The sequence below is a fragment of the Scyliorhinus torazame genome, chromosome 14 (genome assembly GCF_047496885.1).
Source record: "Scyliorhinus torazame isolate Kashiwa2021f chromosome 14, sScyTor2.1, whole genome shotgun sequence".
NCBI classification, from domain to species: Eukaryota; Metazoa; Chordata; class Chondrichthyes; order Carcharhiniformes; family Scyliorhinidae; genus Scyliorhinus; species Scyliorhinus torazame.
Genome location: NC_092720.1, coordinates 206456626 through 206476731, shown reverse-complemented (window position 1 = coordinate 206476731; position 20106 = coordinate 206456626). Strand labels below are relative to the sequence as shown.

The 20106-nt window shown below is 43.1% G+C and overlaps 1 protein-coding gene across 1 annotated transcript; it reads left to right on the top strand.

The window, feature by feature from the left end:
- The first annotated feature begins 3981 nt into the window (after positions 1–3981).
- On the top strand, positions 3982–6727 carry LOC140389142 (natural cytotoxicity triggering receptor 3-like). The gene is made up of 2 exons (XM_072473299.1): positions 3982–4270; positions 6573–6727. Exons 1-2 carry the CDS (start codon positions 3982–3984, stop codon positions 6725–6727), a joined length of 444 nt encoding a protein of 147 aa, XP_072329400.1.
- Positions 6728–20106: the final 13379 nt, after the last annotated feature.

Sequence of the window (20106 nt, the reverse complement as noted above, 5' to 3'; positions counted from 1 at the left end):
TCTCCAAGACATTTATTAGGGACCTCCTGAGAGGCTGTGTAATGCTATAGAGGTGTTTGCATATCCTTGGCCGATGGACTCTGTGCACACAGGCCTGGAGTTGATCTGAGTCCTTTACTTAGGCTGATATTCCCGTGAGCCCCCCCCCCCTCCCCCCCGCACTACCCCCCACCTCCCCACCCGCATCCCTCCTTATTACCAGGACGTTTTCCTATTTGAATGAGCAGATTGTTCTCTTCATAAACGCGTGGCCAGGGGAATTCGGACCCATAGTTGGGTCCGGATCCCCTTTTATCCTGTGATCCGCTGCTGGTAGTCACCTTTTCATTTATTTTGTTGTGAGACGTTGACGGGGTTGATTACAACAAATATGCAGCTGCCAGGCCTCTCTGTACAAAAGTGTGGAATGATGTTGGTTCTCAGATTGTGGTTATGTTGCCTGGTGTATATTTTGTTTGTGATTTACTTTTTTGAGGGTGGATATCAAGTATCCGTCATTGGTTCCTGCAGGAGTGCAGACCAGTCTGCTATTTGAGGGGAGGATGTCGCGAATGCCTCTGGTGGCGCTAAAGTTGAGGAGTGTGGCATTGGTGTCCACCCAAATATAGCGTGAAAAAAATACCCGAAACTCTGGTGGTAGTTGCGAGCAGTGGCTGCATTGGAAGGCGTGCACTACAATACTATGTTTAATGGCCTTATCTTGTTTCTCTCTTACTCACTTGTGGGGCTTGAAGGCAGCTAGCATGCCTAATGATTGTATTAAAGCTGTTCTCTTATCCCCTGTTCCTCTCTGTATTCATAATATTGAACATGTTTTCCTTGCTTGCTGTGCTGAAATTCTCCTGTGGTTTTGTTGCGCTGTTTGTTAAAATGTAAAACTTAAACAAATATGTTTAAAAACCATACTTCCGTTGGGACATCCAGTGGTCACGAGTAGTACAAAGAAATGAAAGACTTTATGATCAAAGCTATACCGCTTACTTTCCTTCTCCACTGATATTCAATTTAATCTGTGCTATAAAGATGTATTGCTGTTGAAGTAAATAGTATGACACTTAATAATATACATTATTTCAATGAAGCTGGTGTCAGTTTATTTGATGATACATCTTAATCGTATCAACGGGAAATAATCGCAAAAGGGATCACTAATGCTGTGGCAGAGCCTTAGCACAAGAAAACCTCACTCACAATGAGGAGATAACGCTCGGTAAGTACTTAGAGTGCAATATTCTACCAAATCAAATTCACCGTCCTGGTTAACATTTCATGGCAATCACCTGAGATTTTTCATTTCCATTTGTAATGTCCGTCACGTTAAATAAATATTGAGTTTCACGGTCAACAAGCTGACGGTTAGATATCATAGAAAACAGACAGGGTAAAGTTGAGTGTGAACATTTTATTTAGTCATCTTAACTGCAGCGGAAGAACCAGAAAACGCAGTTCATCGACTAAATTTGGGGCACCACGGTAGCATAGTGGATAGCACAATTGCTTCACAGCTCCAGGGTCCCAGGTTCGATTCCAGCTTGGGTCACTGTCTGTGCGGAGTCTGCACATCCTCCCCGTGTGTGCGTGGGTTTCCTCCGGGTGCTCCGGTTTCCTCCCACAGTCCAAAGATGTGCGGGTTAGGTGGATTGGCCATGATAAATTGCCCTTAGTAACCACAATTGCCCTTAATGTTGGCTGGGGTCACTGGGTTATGGGGATAGGGTGGCGGTGTTGACCTTGGGTAGGGTGCTCTTTCCAAGAGCCGGTGCAGACTCGATGGGCCGAATAGCCTCCGTCAGCACTGTAAATTCTATGATAATCTATGAAATTCAGAGAGGTCACGGTCAGACGCAGGCTATTCAGTCCAATCAGTTAATTTTAGATTTTGCCCTACATTTGCGTTCGCGCTGTTCCCTAGATTTCCGCAGTTCTCCCCCTAATGTTAGAGGGCCCAGTGTATTTCATTTCCATATATTTAAAAATAAACTATGTGCAGATGCGAGAGACCAATTTCGAGATAGGTTAGTGAGCAGCAGGTCGCTGTCACGAAGAAGATAAAATGCCACTTTAGAAGAGGTTGCAACTTCATTACACGTCAATTAAAAATGTGTTTACAGATCGCCTTCACAGACGAAAATAGAAAAATGTATCCAGGTACGATAATCGGTGTACTGCCGATATCTGGTGAGCATTAAACTGGTTTGCAACATTTATTTACATTCGGATGTGGATATCACTGGTTAGGTTAGCATTTACTGGACACCAGTTGTCCTTGAGACATTGGTGATGAGGCGCCATTGTTATCCGGTCCAATCCTTGTGATGGAGCTGCACCCACCACGTTGTTGGGAGGGCGTTCCAGGATTGAGGCACAGCGATATGACGGTAGGAGAACATTGCTTCAAGTCGGGATGATATGTCGGTGCTGGTGTTGCCATACGTCTGCTGCCGTTTACCCCTGAGTTGGTAGGGGTTGGCGATTTGGAAAGTGCAGTAAAAGGAAGCTTGGATAGTTGCTTTAGTTTATCTTCCATATAGAACACACGGATTTCACGTGCAGCAATGGTAACAGGATCCAGCAGGGTACTTTTTCTCAAATGGTGGAAAATATGTGAGCCAGGTTTTTGCCAACACAACTATGCAAGTGGGACATATTCTATCGCACTCCTGAGTTCTGAATTACGATGTTGAGCAAGTCGGAATCAAGAGGTGAATAATGTGCCACAGAATTCCTAGCCTTTGGCCTGCCCTTGTAGCAACAATCATCATGTGACTCGTCCAGTTAAATATTTGTTCAATGACAACAACCAGGGCATTTTGTTGCGAAATTTAGTAGTGCTAATGCTGGTGATTGTAAAGAGGGATATGATTAGATCATCTCTTGATGCAAGGGATTATTGGCAAGCACGTTTGTGATACGGAACTAACTTATCACTTTTCGTCCCAAGACTGAGCATTGTTCAAGTCTTACTGCCTATGGACACAGACTGGTACAAGATATGAGGAGTTATGAATGTTGCCGCACATTAAAAACGTCATCTGCGAACATCTCCACTGCTGAGTAAATGACGGAGGGACGGTTATTGATAAAGCATTGAAGGGTGGGCATAAGGCACTGCACTGACGAAGTCTTGCGCATGACCTTGTCTCAGATTATTGACATTCAAAAACCACCGCCATCTTCTCTGAGGTCGACGTAACTCCAAGCAGTGGTGTGTTTGCCCAGTTTTCACCTGACTAAAATTTTGCCAAGACTACCTGATGTCACACTTAGAAAAATGACAGTTGAATATAACCAAATGCTGAATGAAAATCCAGATTTTTTAAATCTCACCTCACTACTACAATTTTGTTTTTGACCATCTTTGGAGAAGGGCCGAAATGATTCCCGGACGCAACTGTCCTGCTGAAATCCAAACTGATCATCGTCGATCAAATTATTGCTGATTGAATCTCTGTTTCATAGCGAAATATGTATTTCATCTATTTGCTGGTGGTTGGGAGTGGAAAATCGGGAAACAAATAATTGCATCGCAAGCAACCCACGTTTCATGGGTAGGCCTTAGGTGGGCAATTTCCACAGTGCCTTGTGTCTGCCAGGTTTGCAGATATACCAGCAGTTTGTTGAGGGGTAAGGTTAGTATTGGAGCATAATTCATTAGGACAACAGTCGGGATGCTAGCTGAGCCATAGTTTTTGCAGTATTCGGTGTTTTCAGCCATTTTAGGAGATCATAGAAAACGGAAGTACCGATGACAATAATAAGGTGGATAGTCGGGAAATCGATAGTTATCTTGACGCTGAATGTCAGGACATGTAAGTTTGGATTCGTTGTTTGCATTCGTCATGAATCGCATTTGAATAATTGGCCAGTTGTCAGGACACGTAGATTGAAATGCGGAGTATATTAGTCTGACAAGGATAATTGGTGTCTCTGTTTTACAGCTGTTGCTATTGCCGGTCTCAAACTCCACCAATTATCGAAATAATGGAAGGAGAGGTGTTTCAAATCGTCTGCAAATTTACTGCGTCCGTCAGGAGCAGAGGTTATGCAATCAACTGGTACAAGCAAGTGTTAGGTCGTGAAAGATGTAGAGTTACGAACAACTCTGAAGAATTTATTGGTCGAGTATTGGAGAAATCCGATGACTCTTCTAAATCGGACCAAATTACCGTAATTGCCGCAAAACAGAATGATTCTGGGATATATTATTGTGAAATAGTTTTGATGGGTGTTGGTAAAGGAACAGGAAAGGGCACCCGGGTAACAGTCAACGGTAAGTTACTATTGTGCTCATATCTGTCTTTCTTTCCATACATTTTTTAAACAACAGATCAAACTGCTTACTCCTCCAATACCCACTCTGTAATTCTGAAATAAGTGTTATGAAGAATATTTATAAATGTGGAATCCGTGGAGATGAATGCTCATGTATTCTATTATAATTTTTTTTTTAATGCTCAACACAAAATCTATGAAGGATATTTATAGATTTTGATTCCCTGGAAGATAATGCACGTTTACTCAAATCTAACAAAATAACTTGCTTAACATAGAATCCCTACAATGCAAAAGGAGGCAATACGGCTAACTGCGTCTGCACCGACCCTCTGAAAGTGCACCCAACTTGATCTGCCAAGACCCTAGTGTTTAGAATTAGATCCCTCAAACACTCTCTCCTTTTTTTAAGCTACTTGGAAAAAACGACCTTATGATCTGCTTTCTTTATGTTTTGTTCATTGGCACCGTGCCAAAAATGGCAGAAATATCCGTTGGTATTGTTCTTCTGGCCTGAAATCATGTGACTTCGCTGTTTTATTTAAAACCAGTTGCGACTGAACCTTGATTTGATGCTGGCAGGCAAATATGCGCACACGTGCATCTATTCAACATTAGGTATACAGAGTAATGCGTGCATGTATATAATTTTGATAGTGTAGCTACTTTCTTGCCGGGAGAATTTATTATTGGAAAGTCAACAAATCATGGCTGACTTCGGAGAATCATCAAGGAGGAGAAAGAGGAGGCAGTCCCAAAATCCATCTCAGCTGAAACCGGGATAGACACCTGCGCATTTGGCGTTATTCCAGCACACAGAAAACGGCCATCCACCCAACTGCGATTACCTCCCGCGTATTCTATCTACATATAGATAAGTGCAGATAGGTCATCCCATGCTTGATGGATTTCAGCTCATCCAAGATATACGGAGGAAAGGCGCATATACGGAGCAAAGTCACATCTGTCATGATCCCACTGAAACACAAAATATACAGGAGGATATTAATGACCTTCAGTTCCTAGCCATAACACCAAACATGTCCCTTGCTGTGATCCCCGGAGATGCTGATAAACTTTCACAAACAAATCTAATTTCAAGATGATAGTGGAAATCTCAACACGTCAACATCTCATTTTAAAAACTTTTACTGTAGAAAAGAGCTAAAAATGCCCTAAAAGGGATACTATTGACTGAAAATGTGCAAGTAGGTGGATTGACCATGCTAAACTGCCCCTTAGTGCTCAAATGTTAAATGGGGTTACGGGGAAAGGGCGGGAAATGGGCCTGCGTGGGATGGTGTTCGGGAACGTCGGTGCGGATTCGGTGGGCCGAGTTCCTCCTTCTGCATTATAAGCGTTCTCTCATTCTACCGCCTTTTAGCAAACAGTGCACGGTTGCTCCCAGATTCCAATGGGTTGTCCCCAAAGTAGCAACTTTGACTGCCTAGACTACAGGAAGTGTACATTCGATCAATGGCCATCTCCTTTCGGAATCTGGCTGTAGTGGCTCACAAAGCCATGCAGACTAAATGTTATTCTTCACCACACAAAGTTGCTGCCTCTCTGTTATAATCAATGATTTGTAGGGAAGCCTTCAAACTTTGCTTCCTCTACTCCCGTCCCATGGCAACGTGAAACTTTGTGTCGAGCTTTAAATGCTGACTTGTAATTCTGGATGGCAAGTTCCTTCCATTTTAGAGATAAATGGACGGTGTATAATGCAGCTAGTTTCAACTCTCTGCCTTCAGTAACTTTCTCTGCTACCGGAAGTCTCGGGGACTACTGATTGTCAACTCAGACTCGTTCGATTGTCTCAAAGAGCAAAGGCCTTGCATCGTCCAATCATTTATATACGCCAAACCTCCCTTTATCGTCTAACAAGGAAACTAAATAGGCCGACCTCCGAGCAGACTGCTGAATAGGCCACATGACCCACTTCGTGTACCGAAGTTTAAAGCTGCAGTCACAGAATATACTAATTTTATAACCCCCATAAAAGGACGAAAACATTGTTCAACGCTTTGTATTGTAAAACTTGTGGCACCAAAGGAGTGAGTAAACTATTCAGAAATAATAGAAAATCAACGCCAGGATCCAAAACAAACTGGAAGGACTGAGCCCAATCATTAGTGCAAAGTTAGTTGTCCAGAATACAACTGTGAACACAATATATTATGGACAATCTGCGCGTACGAGTGCACAAGTCAATCGGAAACTCACTTCGTGAATATTTCGATCAGCTGCTCGAGTGGAATAAATACAATAATTGTTCAATTTGACTGTTTCGTTCTCCACAGGCCAGAAACAACCCGATGGCACTGGAAGTTCGCTGCCAAGGCAGCTGATTTTGATGGGAGTGAAACTTACAGGGTTTGCAATGTCCATGTCTCTGCTAAGGTATCCACTGCAGATCGAGAAGAAGCCACCCCAGTGGGCAAGCGATTCATGGTAAAATGTTAAACTAAACCGACTGACAATTTGGATAACTTCTGTTCGCATTCAATTATGAATTTAAAGTTTAAATGAAATAATTCTAGCTGTTAAATGGAAACGCAGAAAAATGTCTATTATGTCCCAACGTGACTTGTGTTCGGGTACGTGTATATATCCTTCATTATCTTCCGGCACTTTTACATTGAGGCGGTTTACGATTAAAACATTGCATTCTGTGTTATTGGAATACGTTTGTTGGAAGGTGTAGTTATACGCAATTTCATGTCTCAGTTCCCAGTTTAAGTAGTTTTACTTCTTAATTTCTGAAAAATCACAACCGACATCGACATATGTTAAAATATTTCTACCACGTCTCCGCCCCCCCCCCCCCTCCCCCAGCGAAGACAAGAAGAGGTGAAAGGGGTCATTTAACATCAATGACACAAGGAACAGAAGACCACGTGACGTAGAAGCTGGATATTTATCACTATAAGAGATTATTTGTTGTGTCACCTCGTTCATAATCATTAAATGTAACTGTGGTTTGTATATTCTACATGCATGCAACTCTGGACTTAAAATTGCTATTATCGTCTGAAATAAAGGGAAGGCGTTTGTTTCGTTGAGAGTCATTCAATTTATGCAAAACACTTCCATAGAATCATAGAACCCCACATTGCAGTTCCCTGAAACGTAAATCACAGTCACACTTCTGACACGGAGAATTTTAATTTGGTAAAGTATGACTGTACATCACTGATGAGAAGTCGTGGCTTTATTTTTGATTTTCCTTGTCGGTTTCCGCTAATTATTTGTTGTCGGTGGTTGCCGTTTAGCATTGAAAGGCAGCACGGCAGCATTGCGGGGCAGCACGGTAGCATTGTGGGGCAGCACGGTAGCATTGTGGGGCAGCACGGTAGCATTGTGGATAGCACAATTGCTTCACAGCTCCAGGGTCCCAGGTTCGATTCCGGCTTGGGTCACTGTCTGTGCGGAGTCTGCACATCCTCCCCGTGTGTCCGTGCGTTTCCTCCGGGTGCTCCGGTTTCCTCCCACAGTCCAAAGATGTGCAGTTTAGGTGGATTGGGGTTGATAAATTGCCCTTAGTGTCCAAAATTGCCCTTAGAGTTGGGTGGGGTTACTGGGTTATGGGGATAGGGTGGAGGTGTTGGCCTTGGGTGGGGTGCTCTTTCCAGGAGCCGGTGCAGACTCGATGGGCCGAATGGCCTCCTTCTGCACTGTAAATTCTATGAATTCTATTCCGATTTGTACACCCACCGTGCAAATAAAATAACCGTATATGAGGTTCAGTACAGCCCACGGGCAACAACAAAGCCCTTCTATCGTTACCTAAGCATGGGACTGAACAACGCCTTGGGAAGCAAACGTTGTCTTGTGGCTAATATTGTACGCTTTTCCACCATGTTTCATAATATGATTCGATACATTCCACGGAATCGTCAGCTTGTGATAACTGTGGCTGCTGCTCCCCGCAGTCGTGCCATTTTGCCTTTTCAAAGGACATTGCTCACCAAGCTCTCCAAAGTCAGGCACACGTGTTGTTCGTCAACGCAAGGAGGAATGCAAGCAGGCCCGATAGGCAGCATAAATCAAAACTAAGCAAGAGGTAAGGGGTCTACCTGGCGTTGGACGATATGTCAAATATTGATTGCAACGAATACTGTGGCAAACAGGGTTTTAGAAAAGTAAATCAAGGTTAACGAAAATGATTCTGAAATGTCGCACGGTCTATCATTACAACCAAATACAGAAACGTAAATTAATCAAATCTGCCAATAGATCAACCGTGGACTTTAAAATAAATCATCCAGATCCGTTGAACTTTGCTTTCTCTTCTTTAAAGTAAGGAGACCTGCAATTTACTATTGTTACGTATCGCAGTGGTTAGCACCGTTGATTCACAGCACCAGGGTCCTAGGTTCGATTCCCGCTTGGGTCACTGTCTGGCCGAAGTCTGCACGTTCTCCCCGTGTCTGCGTGAGTTTCCTCCGGGTGCTCCGGTTTCCTCCCACAAGTTGCAAAAGACGTGCTGTTAGGTAATTCGGACGTACTGAATTCTCCCTCAGTGTGCCCGAACGGGCGCCGGAAGATGGCGACTCGGGGCTTTTCATAGTAACTTCATTGCAGTGTTAATGTAACCCGACTTGTGACTGTGGAAGGGAAGTTAATGAGTTACGAATTTAGAAGCATGCTGGGAATATTGACTATATTTTAACACTGCTTTTGAGCGAAAATAAGTAGGTCAAGTAATGTAAACTAAATACTGCTCAGTATTTTGTACTCTGCATTATTATGATAATAAGTTGTTCTTTCGAAGGACAACAAAATGCGTACTCGAATTATTTTTAAATCAAGGGTAAAACATTCATATTTCCTCTTGCGTATGTTCCCAAGCTTTATCTCTTCAAAATTGTTTATTTCAACCTATAAATATAATGGTTTTTGACTGCATAACTCAGAGTGCAGTGCCTTGGCTTTGCAGCTGAAACACTCTCTCTCCACAAGTATATTTGTGTAAATAAATTTCCTTAAATCGAACCTCGAGGTATTTGTCTTTATTAAGATTTCCACGACAGTGACAATAAAGATCATTATTATATTGTTACTTCATGCTGAATTTTTTTTCTTTTAAACTTGATTATGAATTTTGCTTACTTCCTTTTCCTCCTCATCCCCCTTTGGAATCAATGGCAGGATACTTTCTGAATAACTTAGTTATCCATCTATCTATCTATCTATCTATCTATCTGTCTGTCTGTCTATCTATCTATCTATCTATGTATCTATCTATGTATGTATGTATGTATCTATCTATCGATCGATCGATCGATCTATCGATCTATCTATTGATCTATCTATTATCTATCTATCTATCTATTCATTCTAAGGGTCCGAATGTTTCAACCCTGATTGTTCCCTGTTTCTCCTATTACTTTTTTTGCCATTACAATTTTTATCCGTGGATATTTAATGGGCCCGTGACTTTAATGCTGGCGTTGCTTTTAATTCAAGCAGTAGACATCAGTGATGACTCAGTTTTACTGACTTGGCTGGCCGCAAATGAACTGGCTCCCAATGCTGGACTTTGCCGATAACCAGTGACGGTTGGTTTGGATTTCTCTGCAAATATTTCTTACTCGGACAAGACTGGTTTTCCCTTCAATTTTGATTCAGAAACGTGGATGAAGGAACTCTAACTCTCTCTCTCAAAGATCTGAAGAGCTTCCGACAAATATCCAGTGCCAGAACTCTTCACTCTCTCCAGTAAGGCTGGATGTCGTTTATTGAACCAACTAAGGATTGAGATTAAATCTCGGGATGTAAGCTGGGTTTAATACGAGACAAAAAGGCTTAAAATAGACGTAGACTCAGAGTAGATCTATGAGTTGAAGGCCCAATTTAATCAGAGCTAACGTGACTCTCCAGAAGAAATCATACTGCCTGTGAGTATTGAATGCATATGTCTGCAAGAAGAAGATCACCAACTGCACGCCGGTAGCTTCCCTCAATCAGTATGTTGGGAGGATACATGCTGCAAAGAATTCAACATAGAAAGCAAATAGTCTTTCCTTTCTTTTATCTTAATGCGTATTGCTGTTATTTATTTATCCCCTTCTACCCGTCTGTGTTTTTATGTATTGTGAGTGTGTGGCCGAGGTGAGACATTAAAAATGAAGGGTGTGGTAGGCTAGCTTGCCGTTATTCAGATGTAATTACTGCATATGTCATCTCTATTGCTGATATAAATAAACAGTAGTTGTGTTTCAACTTGCAAACCTGGTGCCTGTAAATTATTCAGCAGCCAAGGACCAAAGATTTCGAGAATCTTCATACGAATTATGGGTTAATTCACATGTGTTGGGACCCCGGAGCCTGTGGGGCTGGAATTGACTGCGCAATAGCTCGGGGTGTCGTAATATAAATTGGGGGCTCATCCAGGATCTTTGCAACGTTAGCTGGCAGAGTTTATGTTAGAGTGTGAATTTAAAAAGGACTCTAGTTTTGCAATGATATAACAAGATGGTTCTGGGAGCTGCTTAGTGTTTTCTTCCGGTAGAAAACTTAAATCCGGATAATTTAAAGGAGCTCTGCAAAGACATACTAGTGGAATTGGTAGGTTAATTAAAATAGATGTAGCAGCTAGAGCTTGGAAGGCAGAGGTAATTGAAGTGATTGCTCAGAATTTAAATTTGAAAGGAGTGCAAGAACGGCAGCAATCAAATAGAATTGGCTGAAATCGAGATACAAATGAAACAATTGGAGAAACAGCAAAAATAAAAACAAACGGAGCTGAGGCAGAAATAAAAATATTAATAAACAGCGATGAAGCAAAAATGAATGGAAATTATGCCGAAAGAAATGGAGATGGAAATCAGGAGAGAGGAAAAAGAAGAACCAGAAAGGAAAAAGAAAATGAGAGAAAGAGCAAGAGGAAGAGAGACAGAGGAAAAAAGAGAGAGAGGAAAAATAAAGAGAGAGAGCCGTCCAGTTTAAGGCAATACAAATGATTGGGAACATAAGAATTAGGAGCAGAAGTAAGCAATTCAGCACTTCAACTCTGCTCCTCCATTCAATTAACCCATGACTGATCTCTTTCTGGTCTCAACTCCAGCTCCCTACCTTTTCTACATATTCCGTTAACTCGTGTTTTGTCAGAAGTATATCTGTCTCTTTCTTAAAACAATTGAATAACTCCGTTTCCACAACACTTTGGGGCAGCTAATTCCACAAATTCACCACCCTCTGCGAGAAGTTGTTCTTCCTCATCTCAGGTCTAAATCCACCGACTGTCAAACTATATCCGTGACGTCTCGTTCTAGATTTCCCCACAAGTTGGAACATTTGGGCCACATTTACTTTCCCTTTTAGTAATTTATAAACCTCGGCCAGGTACCCTCTCATCTTTCTGAACTCCAGCTATAAGCCCAAACTGTTTAATCTCTCCTCAGACGTCAAACTTTCAACCCGGAATCAATCTGGTGAACCTCCTCTGAACTGCCTCCAATGCCACCACATCTTTCCTCAACTGAGGGGACCGAAACTGGACACAATGCTCAAGATGTGGTCTCATCAACAAACTATACAATCGCAACAACACTTCTCCACTTTTATACTCCAATCATTTAGCAATACATGCTAACATTCTGATTATCTTTTTAATTACATGCTAAACTAGCATTCCGACTTTCTGCGATTCATGAACAAAGACACGCAGATCTCTCTGCCACTTGGATCTTGAATCTGCTTTACGTTCAGATAATAATTTGCCTTTCTACTTTTTTGGCCAGAATGGATAACCTCACACGTATCTACATTAAACGCTATCTGGCATATTTTGGCCCAGTCTCCTAGCCTATGTATATCAGGCTCTATTTTTTAAATCTCCTCTCCACCGCCTACGTTCCCAGCAACTTTAGTATCATCCACAAATGTTGCTATGTTACACACTTGCAGATCATTTATATTAATTGTAAACAGTTGAGGTTTGAGGACTGACCCCTGCAGCACCCTTCTAGTTACAGTTCGCCAACCAGAGAAGGATCCATTTATCCCAACCCTCTACTTTCTGTCAGTCAGCCAATCCTCAATGCAATCTAGCACTCTACTCCCAATCCTCTGCGACCACATTTTATGGACCAGTCTTTATTGCAGAAACGTATCAAACGCCTCCTGGAAGTCTAGATATACCACATCCACAGGTTCCCTGTCATCTGCCTTGCTGGTTAGGTCCTCAAACAACTAAAGCAGGTTTGTTACACATGAGTCACCATTCATAAAACGTGCTGACAATGGTGGATTGAGCTTTGTCTTTGCAAAGTTTCAGTCAACTCCTCCTTAATGATTGATTCCAGCTAGTTCCCCATTACAGAGGTCCAGCTAATCGGTCTATAGTTTCCTACGTTTTGCACCTCTCCCTTTTTGAATCGGGGCGTCACAGTTGCGTGTTTCTAAGCCATCGGGAGCTTTCGAGAATCCAGGAAATTCTGAAATATCATAGCCAATGCATCCACTATCTCCGCTGACACCTCCCTTTTTACGCTAGGGTGCAGGCCATTACATCCCGGAGACTTTCCTGCCCTTAATCACATAGGTTTACTCAATACCATCCGCTTAATGATGGTTATTGCACCAAATTCCTCTACATTAACTTTCGTTTTTGGATTTTTAAAATTATCTTCCACCGTGAGGACAGCAGCAAAATATTTGTTCAGTGCCTCCACTATCTCGGTGTTCCCCATAATTACCTCACCAGTAACTTTCTCCAAAGGACCACATTTACTTCAGGTACTCGCTTCCTTGTTTAGATACTTACAGAAGCTTTTTGTATTAGTGTCTATGTTATATGCTAGTTTCATTTCGTAGTTTATCTTCGACTTTTTGATTTTATCTTTTGAAGTTTTTGCTGAACCACAAGGCTCTCCCAATCCTACATCTTACTACTAGCTTTTGCAGTATCGTATGCCCTGGTAGTTACCTTTTTGCCTTCCTTGACTTCCTTTTTTAGCCGTGAAACGTTTTTCTCCCTTTTACAATTCCACTTCCTCGCAGGAATGTACATTAATTGAGTATTATTTAGTATCTGCCTGAACATCCACCATTATACCTCAATTGTTCTACCTTGAATTATCTGTGCCCAGTCTACTTGGGATAATCTTTTCCTCAGGCCTGAATTACCTCTGCCCAACGCTAAAATTCTTGTACGGCACCCTGTCTTCTCTCGCACAATCTAAATTTGAATTCAAGCATGCAGTGATCACTACTTCCAAGAGGATCGTTAATGACAAGACTATTTATCAAATCTTCTTTGTTACAGAACACTAAATCTAAAATACCCTGCTGCCTTGTTGGCTCCATAACACATTGCTAAGAAACAATCCCTCGTACATGAAAGTTCCCTCCAGGCTGCCCTTGCCAATTTGATTAATCCAGTCAATATGCATATCACAATCACTCATGACCCATTATTAACGCTGTGGCCGTCTCACAAGCCCTCACTATTTCTTGGTTTATCCTGTGCCCCAGTTAGGAAGAATTGCTTAGGGGCCTGTAAATTATTCCAACCAAAACTTTTTTTCCCTTGTCTTTTATTTCCATCCATTTCGATTCAACATTTTGGCCCTTGGTGCGAATATTATTTCTCAATACTGCCTTGTTGTCGTCTTTAACCAATAAAGCAACTCCATCCTGTCTATCCTTTCGGAATACTGAGTACCATTGGACATTCAACTCCTACGCGTGTTCCTGATGCAACCATGTTTCAGTAAATCTCTCCAAATGATACCCATTTGTCTCTATTTGTGCTGTCAGCTCATTGACCTTATTCCGAACATTGCGTGCACTGTAGCTTGACCCTTTCGCCCCGCACGCCCCCCCCCCCGCCCCCACACACACACACATTTGCTCGTTTAAGTCCTTGTGATGACCCCATTTATCCTTTCCGCAAGACATTTGGTCCCAGATCGGTTCAGGTGGAGACCGTCCCAACGGTACAGGTTCCCTGTGTCCCGATACTAATGCTAGTGCCCCATTAAATGGAACCCCTCTTTCGAGCACCACTCTTTTAGCCACGTGTTGGCTCTTCTAATTTTCTTACCTATATGCCAATGTGCACGTGGTTCCGGTAGTAATCCGGAGATCACAACCCTTGAGGGCCTGTTCATTAATTACGTTCCTAGTTACTGATAATCCCCAAACAGGTCCACTTTCCTAATCTTGCCTATTTTGTTTGTCCCAACGTGGACCATAACAATTGGATCCTCTCCCTTCCACTTCAGTATTCTTCAAAACGGGTTAGAGATGCCCCTCACCCTGGCACCAGGCAGGCAACATACCATGCGGGACTCTTGGTCCAGCTTGCAAAGGATGTTATCAGTTCCCCAATTATAGAATCACCTACAACTACCATTTATCTTTTTGCTCACCCCACCCCCCACTTAAATGCCGTCCTGTGCTCCGGTGCAGTGGTCAACTTGCTCATCCCCCATACAGTCTTATTCCTCATTCAGACCAGGAGCAAGTACCTCGTATCTGTTGCACAAGGTCAAGGGCTGAGTCTCATCCAATTCTGAATTCAGGAACCCCTTAACTGCCTGACTTGCAGTCACACCCTTCTGTCCCTGACCACTGATTGAATTTGAGGTACTTAATCTACGGGGTGTGACCGCCTCCTGAATCAAAGCGTCCAGTTAACTCTCCCCCTCCAGGATGTGCTGCAGTGTCTGAAGCTCAGAGTCCAGCTCAACAGTTCTGCACCATAATTACTTGAGCAACAAACACTTGCTGCAGATGTGTTTTTTGCACTTCACAATGGATTCTGCCAGCTCCCACATGATGCAACTACAGCACATCGCCTGCCCAGCAATCTCCAATTGTTAATTAATTAGATTTGCAGTGTTTTATTTTCAACTTATCGCCGATTGCCTGTCAGCGAATTAGCTCACAGCTTTCCGGAGATGTCAGATTTTTCAGTTGCTTTGGAATCTCCGATATTCACCGCTACGATGCTCCGCCCTCCTTTAATATCCCGGCTCCTCTTGTCCCATAAGAACATAAGACCATAACACATAGCAGCAGAATTAGGCCACTAGACCCATAGAATCTGCTCCGTTATTCGATCATGGCTGATATTTTTCTCATCCCAATTCTTGTGCCTTCTCCCCATAACCCCTGATCCCTTGATTAATCAAGAACCTATCTCTCTCTCTCTCTGTCTTAAAGACATTCAGTGATTTGGCGTCCACTGCCTTCTCGCATAGATTTTCCTATAATTTACAGTGCTGACGAAGGCCCATCGATTGTGCACCGGCCCTTCGAGAGTACACCCTACTTAAGCCAACACCACATCATATCCCCATAACCCAGTAACCCTACCTAATCTTTTTGGGACACTAAGGGCAATTTAGCATGGACAATCCAGCTAACCTCCACACTTTTGGACTGTGGGAGGAAAGCGGAGGACTAGGTGGAAAGGGACGCAGACACGGAGTTCCACAGATTCACCACCCTCTGGCTGAAGAAATTCCTCCTCATCTCTGGAATATTCTTGTCGGGTGGCCTAATTTATATTGCAACAACCCTTGCAACCAATAAATGATTTATTAATATTAACTGTGGATAAACTATATACAAAACAATAGATGAATAACAGTAAGATCAAGCACAAGCAATCTCTGTCTTCCAGCTCTCCAATCCGACTGAGGTTACCTGACTATAACATTCACTTATATACAAATGAGACTCCAACTGGTCAGTCGATGAATTACAACAAACCCATGCTATCACCGTAACCTCTGTTTTAAAAGAAGTCCCTTCAGTCTGAGGCTGCGCCCTCAGTTTGTAGTTTTTCCGACTAGTGGAAATGTTCTCTCCACGTCCACTCTATGCAGGCCTTGCAATATGCTGTAAGTTTCAGTAAGATCTCCCCTCACCCTTCTGGACTCCTATGACTACCGAGTCATTAACAGCTCCTCATATGACAAGCTCTTCATTCCAGGGAACATTCCTGTGAACCTCCTCTGGACCGGCTCCAAGGCAAACACGTCCTTCCTTAATACGGGGCCCAAAACTGCTCACAATACTCCAAATGGGGTCTGACCAGATAGTACATCCCTACTCTTGTGATCTAGCCCTCTCAACAAGAAGCGAACATTGCATTTGCCTTGCTAACTGCCGTTTGAACCCTGTACACTAACCTTAAGAGAATCTTGAACTAGGATTCCTAAGTTCCTTTGTGCTTCCCATTTCCTGACAATTTTACCATTTTGAAAATAGTCGATGCCTCCATTATTCCTCCAAAAGTCAGATTCTCACACTTTTCCACATTGTGTTCTATCTGCCACTTTTTTGCCCAATAACCTAGCCTGTCCAAGTCCTTCTGCACAACCCCTGCTTCTGCAGCGCTATCAGTCCCTCTGCATATCTTTGTATCCTCTGCAACCTGATCAACAGTGCCCTCAGTTGCACCTTCCAGATCGTTAACGTATATTGTGAAAAGTTGTGGTCCCAACACCAACCCCGAGGCACACGACTAATCACCAGCTGCCATCCTGAAAAAGACTCCTTTATTCCCACTCTCTGCCTTCTGTCAGTCAGCCAACCCTTCATACATGCTAGTATCTTAACATTAACACTATGGGCTCTTAAACTTATTCAACAGTCTCCTATGCGGCACCTGCCAAAGGCGTTCTGGAAATCTACATAAATCACGTCCACTGGTTCTCCTTTGTCTAACTTCCGTATTACCTCCTCAAAGAACTCTAACAGATTTGTCGGACATGACCTCCCTTTGACAAAGCTGTGCTGATTCAGTCCTATCTTATCATACACTTTCACGTATTCCACAATTTCATTTTCAATAAAGGACTCTAAAATCATACGAATGATCGCCGTCAGACTAACTGGCATCTACTTTCTCATCTTCTGGCTCCCTCCCTTCTTAAACAGGCGTGTTACATTAGCTGACTTCCAGTCCTCTGCGACACACCATGCCTCCAGTGATCCCTGAAAGGTCACCACCAATGTCTCTACAATCTCCTCCGCTATCTCCTTCAGAACCCTGTGGTTTAGTCCATCCGGTCCGGGTGTGTTTTCCATCTTTAAACCTTTCAGTTTTCCTAGAAAGTTCTCCGAGTGATGGCCATGACACTGACCTCTGCCCCTTGATCCTCCTGGAGCTCTGGTATCCTACTGGTGTCCTCCACCGTGGAGACTGATGCAAAGTAACTATTCAGTTCCACTGAGATTTCTGTGCTTCTTATCACTACTTCTCCAGCCCTATGCTCCAGTTGACCGATGTCTATTCTTGCCTCCCTCATACCTTTTATCTCTTGAAAAAAATTCTTGCTATCTTCTTTTATATTGCTAGCTAGCTTGCTCTAATACTTCATCTTCTCCCCCCTTATTGATTTGTAAGTTGTTCTCTGCGTGCTTTTAAAAGCTTCCCAATCTTTCGGATTCACACGAATCCTCGCCAGTTTGCATGTTTTTGTTTTTGTTTTTATGCTGTCCTTGCCTTCCCTGGTCAGCCATTGATTACTCGCCCTCTCCTTGGCATGTTTCATCCTCCTTTGGATACATTTCTGTTGTGCCTCCCGAATTAAACCCCAAACTTCTGCCATTGCTGTTCCACTGTCTTCCCTGCCATGCTCCCCTTCCAATCAACCCTGGTCTGCTCCTCCCTCATGTCTTTGTAGTAACCTTTATGTAATTGTAATACCGTCACATCTGATTCCAGCTTCTCCCTCTTAAACTGCAGGATAAATTCTATCATATTGTAGTCACGATCCCCTAAGGGTTCCTTCACCCTTAGCTCCCTAATCATTGCACATCACCAAATCCAGAATTGCCCGTTCCTTCGTAGGCTCTGACACAAACTGCTCCAAAAACCATCTCTTAGACATTCCACAATTTTCTTTTCTTGGGACCCACTACCAACCTAGTTTTTCCAGTCCATCTGAACATCGAAGTCCACCATGATTCTTGTAATATTGCCTTTCTTACATGATTTTTATGTCTCCTGATTTATTTTCTGCACCAGATCCTGACTATTGCTGGGGGGGCGGTACATAACTCCCACAATGGTCCTTTTACCTTTTCAATTCCTCAGCTCTACCCATAGAGATTCTATGCCTTTTGATCCTATATCGCTTCTTGCTGTCGCTTTAATTTTATTCATTACTGACAATGCAACCCGTTCCCCTCTGCCCCTATGCCTGTCCTTTTGATACGTCCCAGCCCTGATCCCCTTGCAGCTACGTCTCCGGGATGCCCACAACATCTTACTGGTCAATTTCAATGTGCGCAACAAGCTCATTTACCTTGTTCCATACACTGTGTGCATTTAAGTACAACGCCATCATTGACTACCGCCCTTGTCATATTTGTCACTTTGTTTGCTCTGTCTGAAGTTATATTCTTGTCACTATCTGAACTCACCGTTCTATTACATGTTCTGGAAACATTGCGAACCTCTCCTCTGCCCGTGGCTCCGTTTACTCGTTTAAAGTCCCCGTCATTCACCTACACGTGTACCTTCTCCTTGAACATTGATTTTCTAATTCTGCATGCAACTGAACCCTCCCCCCACTATTTAGTTTTAAGCCCCATCTCCAGCCCTAGCTATGTGATTCACCAGGAATCTGATCCCATGGTTCAGATGAAGACAGTCCCACCGTATCGGGTCCCCTCTTCCCCAGTACTGGTGCCAATGTCCCATGAATTCAAACGCATTTCTCCCAAACCAATGTTTGAGCCACGAATTTACCTTTTTAATCTTATTGACCCGATGCCAATTAGCTGGTGGATCAGGAAGTAATCCGGAGATTATTACCTTTTTGTTTCTCCTTTTTAATTTAGCTCCTAGCTTTTCACACACCCTTAGCAAAACATCTGTCCTGTTCTACCTATGTCGTTGGTACCTACGTGGACCACGACAACTGGATCACCCTCCCACTCCATGTTCCTCTACAACCCAGATGAGATATCCCGAACCTGCGCATAAAACAGGCAGCACAACCTTCGGGATTATCGATTCTGGTCACAGAGAACAGTGTCAATGCCCCAAATTATACTGTCCCTTATTACGACGATCTTTCTTTTCCCACGCCCACTTGAATGGCTCCCAGTACCACGGTGCTGTGGTCAGTTTGCTTATCCTGCTTGCAGTCCCAGTTCCTGTCCACAAGGGAGCAAGCATCTAGAACGTGTTGGACCTCCTTGAATCTCCCATTTCCTCCCGCGCTCTTTGAATCTCCGGCTCCTCTCGCCTTCCTTGAATCTCCCAGCTCCTCTCAATCTGCTTGAATCTCTCCGCTCATCTCGCACCCTTTGAATCTCCAGCTCCTCTCGCACTCTTTGTATCTCCCGGAGAGCTAGGTGAAAGCTGAGGCATTAGTGAATGGTATATGTGGAGGGTGTAGCCCACTTTTATTGTATAAAGTGCAATTAGGGTGCGGTTTAGTGTCAGGTCCAGTAGTTGTCAGAGTGGTAAAATAATTCCCAGTGGAAGGAGTAGACTTAATTTTTGGGAATGATTTGGCGAGACTGGAGGCCGCAGCTTCACCCATAATTACAGAAAGTTCAGAGAAAGTACTGCAGATAGCACATGTTATGTCAAACGTAGGGCAGGTGAGAGTTGGGCAAATCCATTGGGCAGTGAATGACTCAAAGAAAGAAATGTTCACAGACGTTGATCACATATCAGATGACAGTGGTACTGAACCTGATTCTGGCAATTCTAAGACTGAAGGTGTCCATCCGAAAGAGGAGTCCGAATTTTAGTGTGAAAGTATCCAATATCGCCATACTTTGCTTACAGTCGTGCCACTGACCGAGAGCTCCTGTCAGGACCTGGGGAGTAGCGGGGGTGGCTAGGGGTTA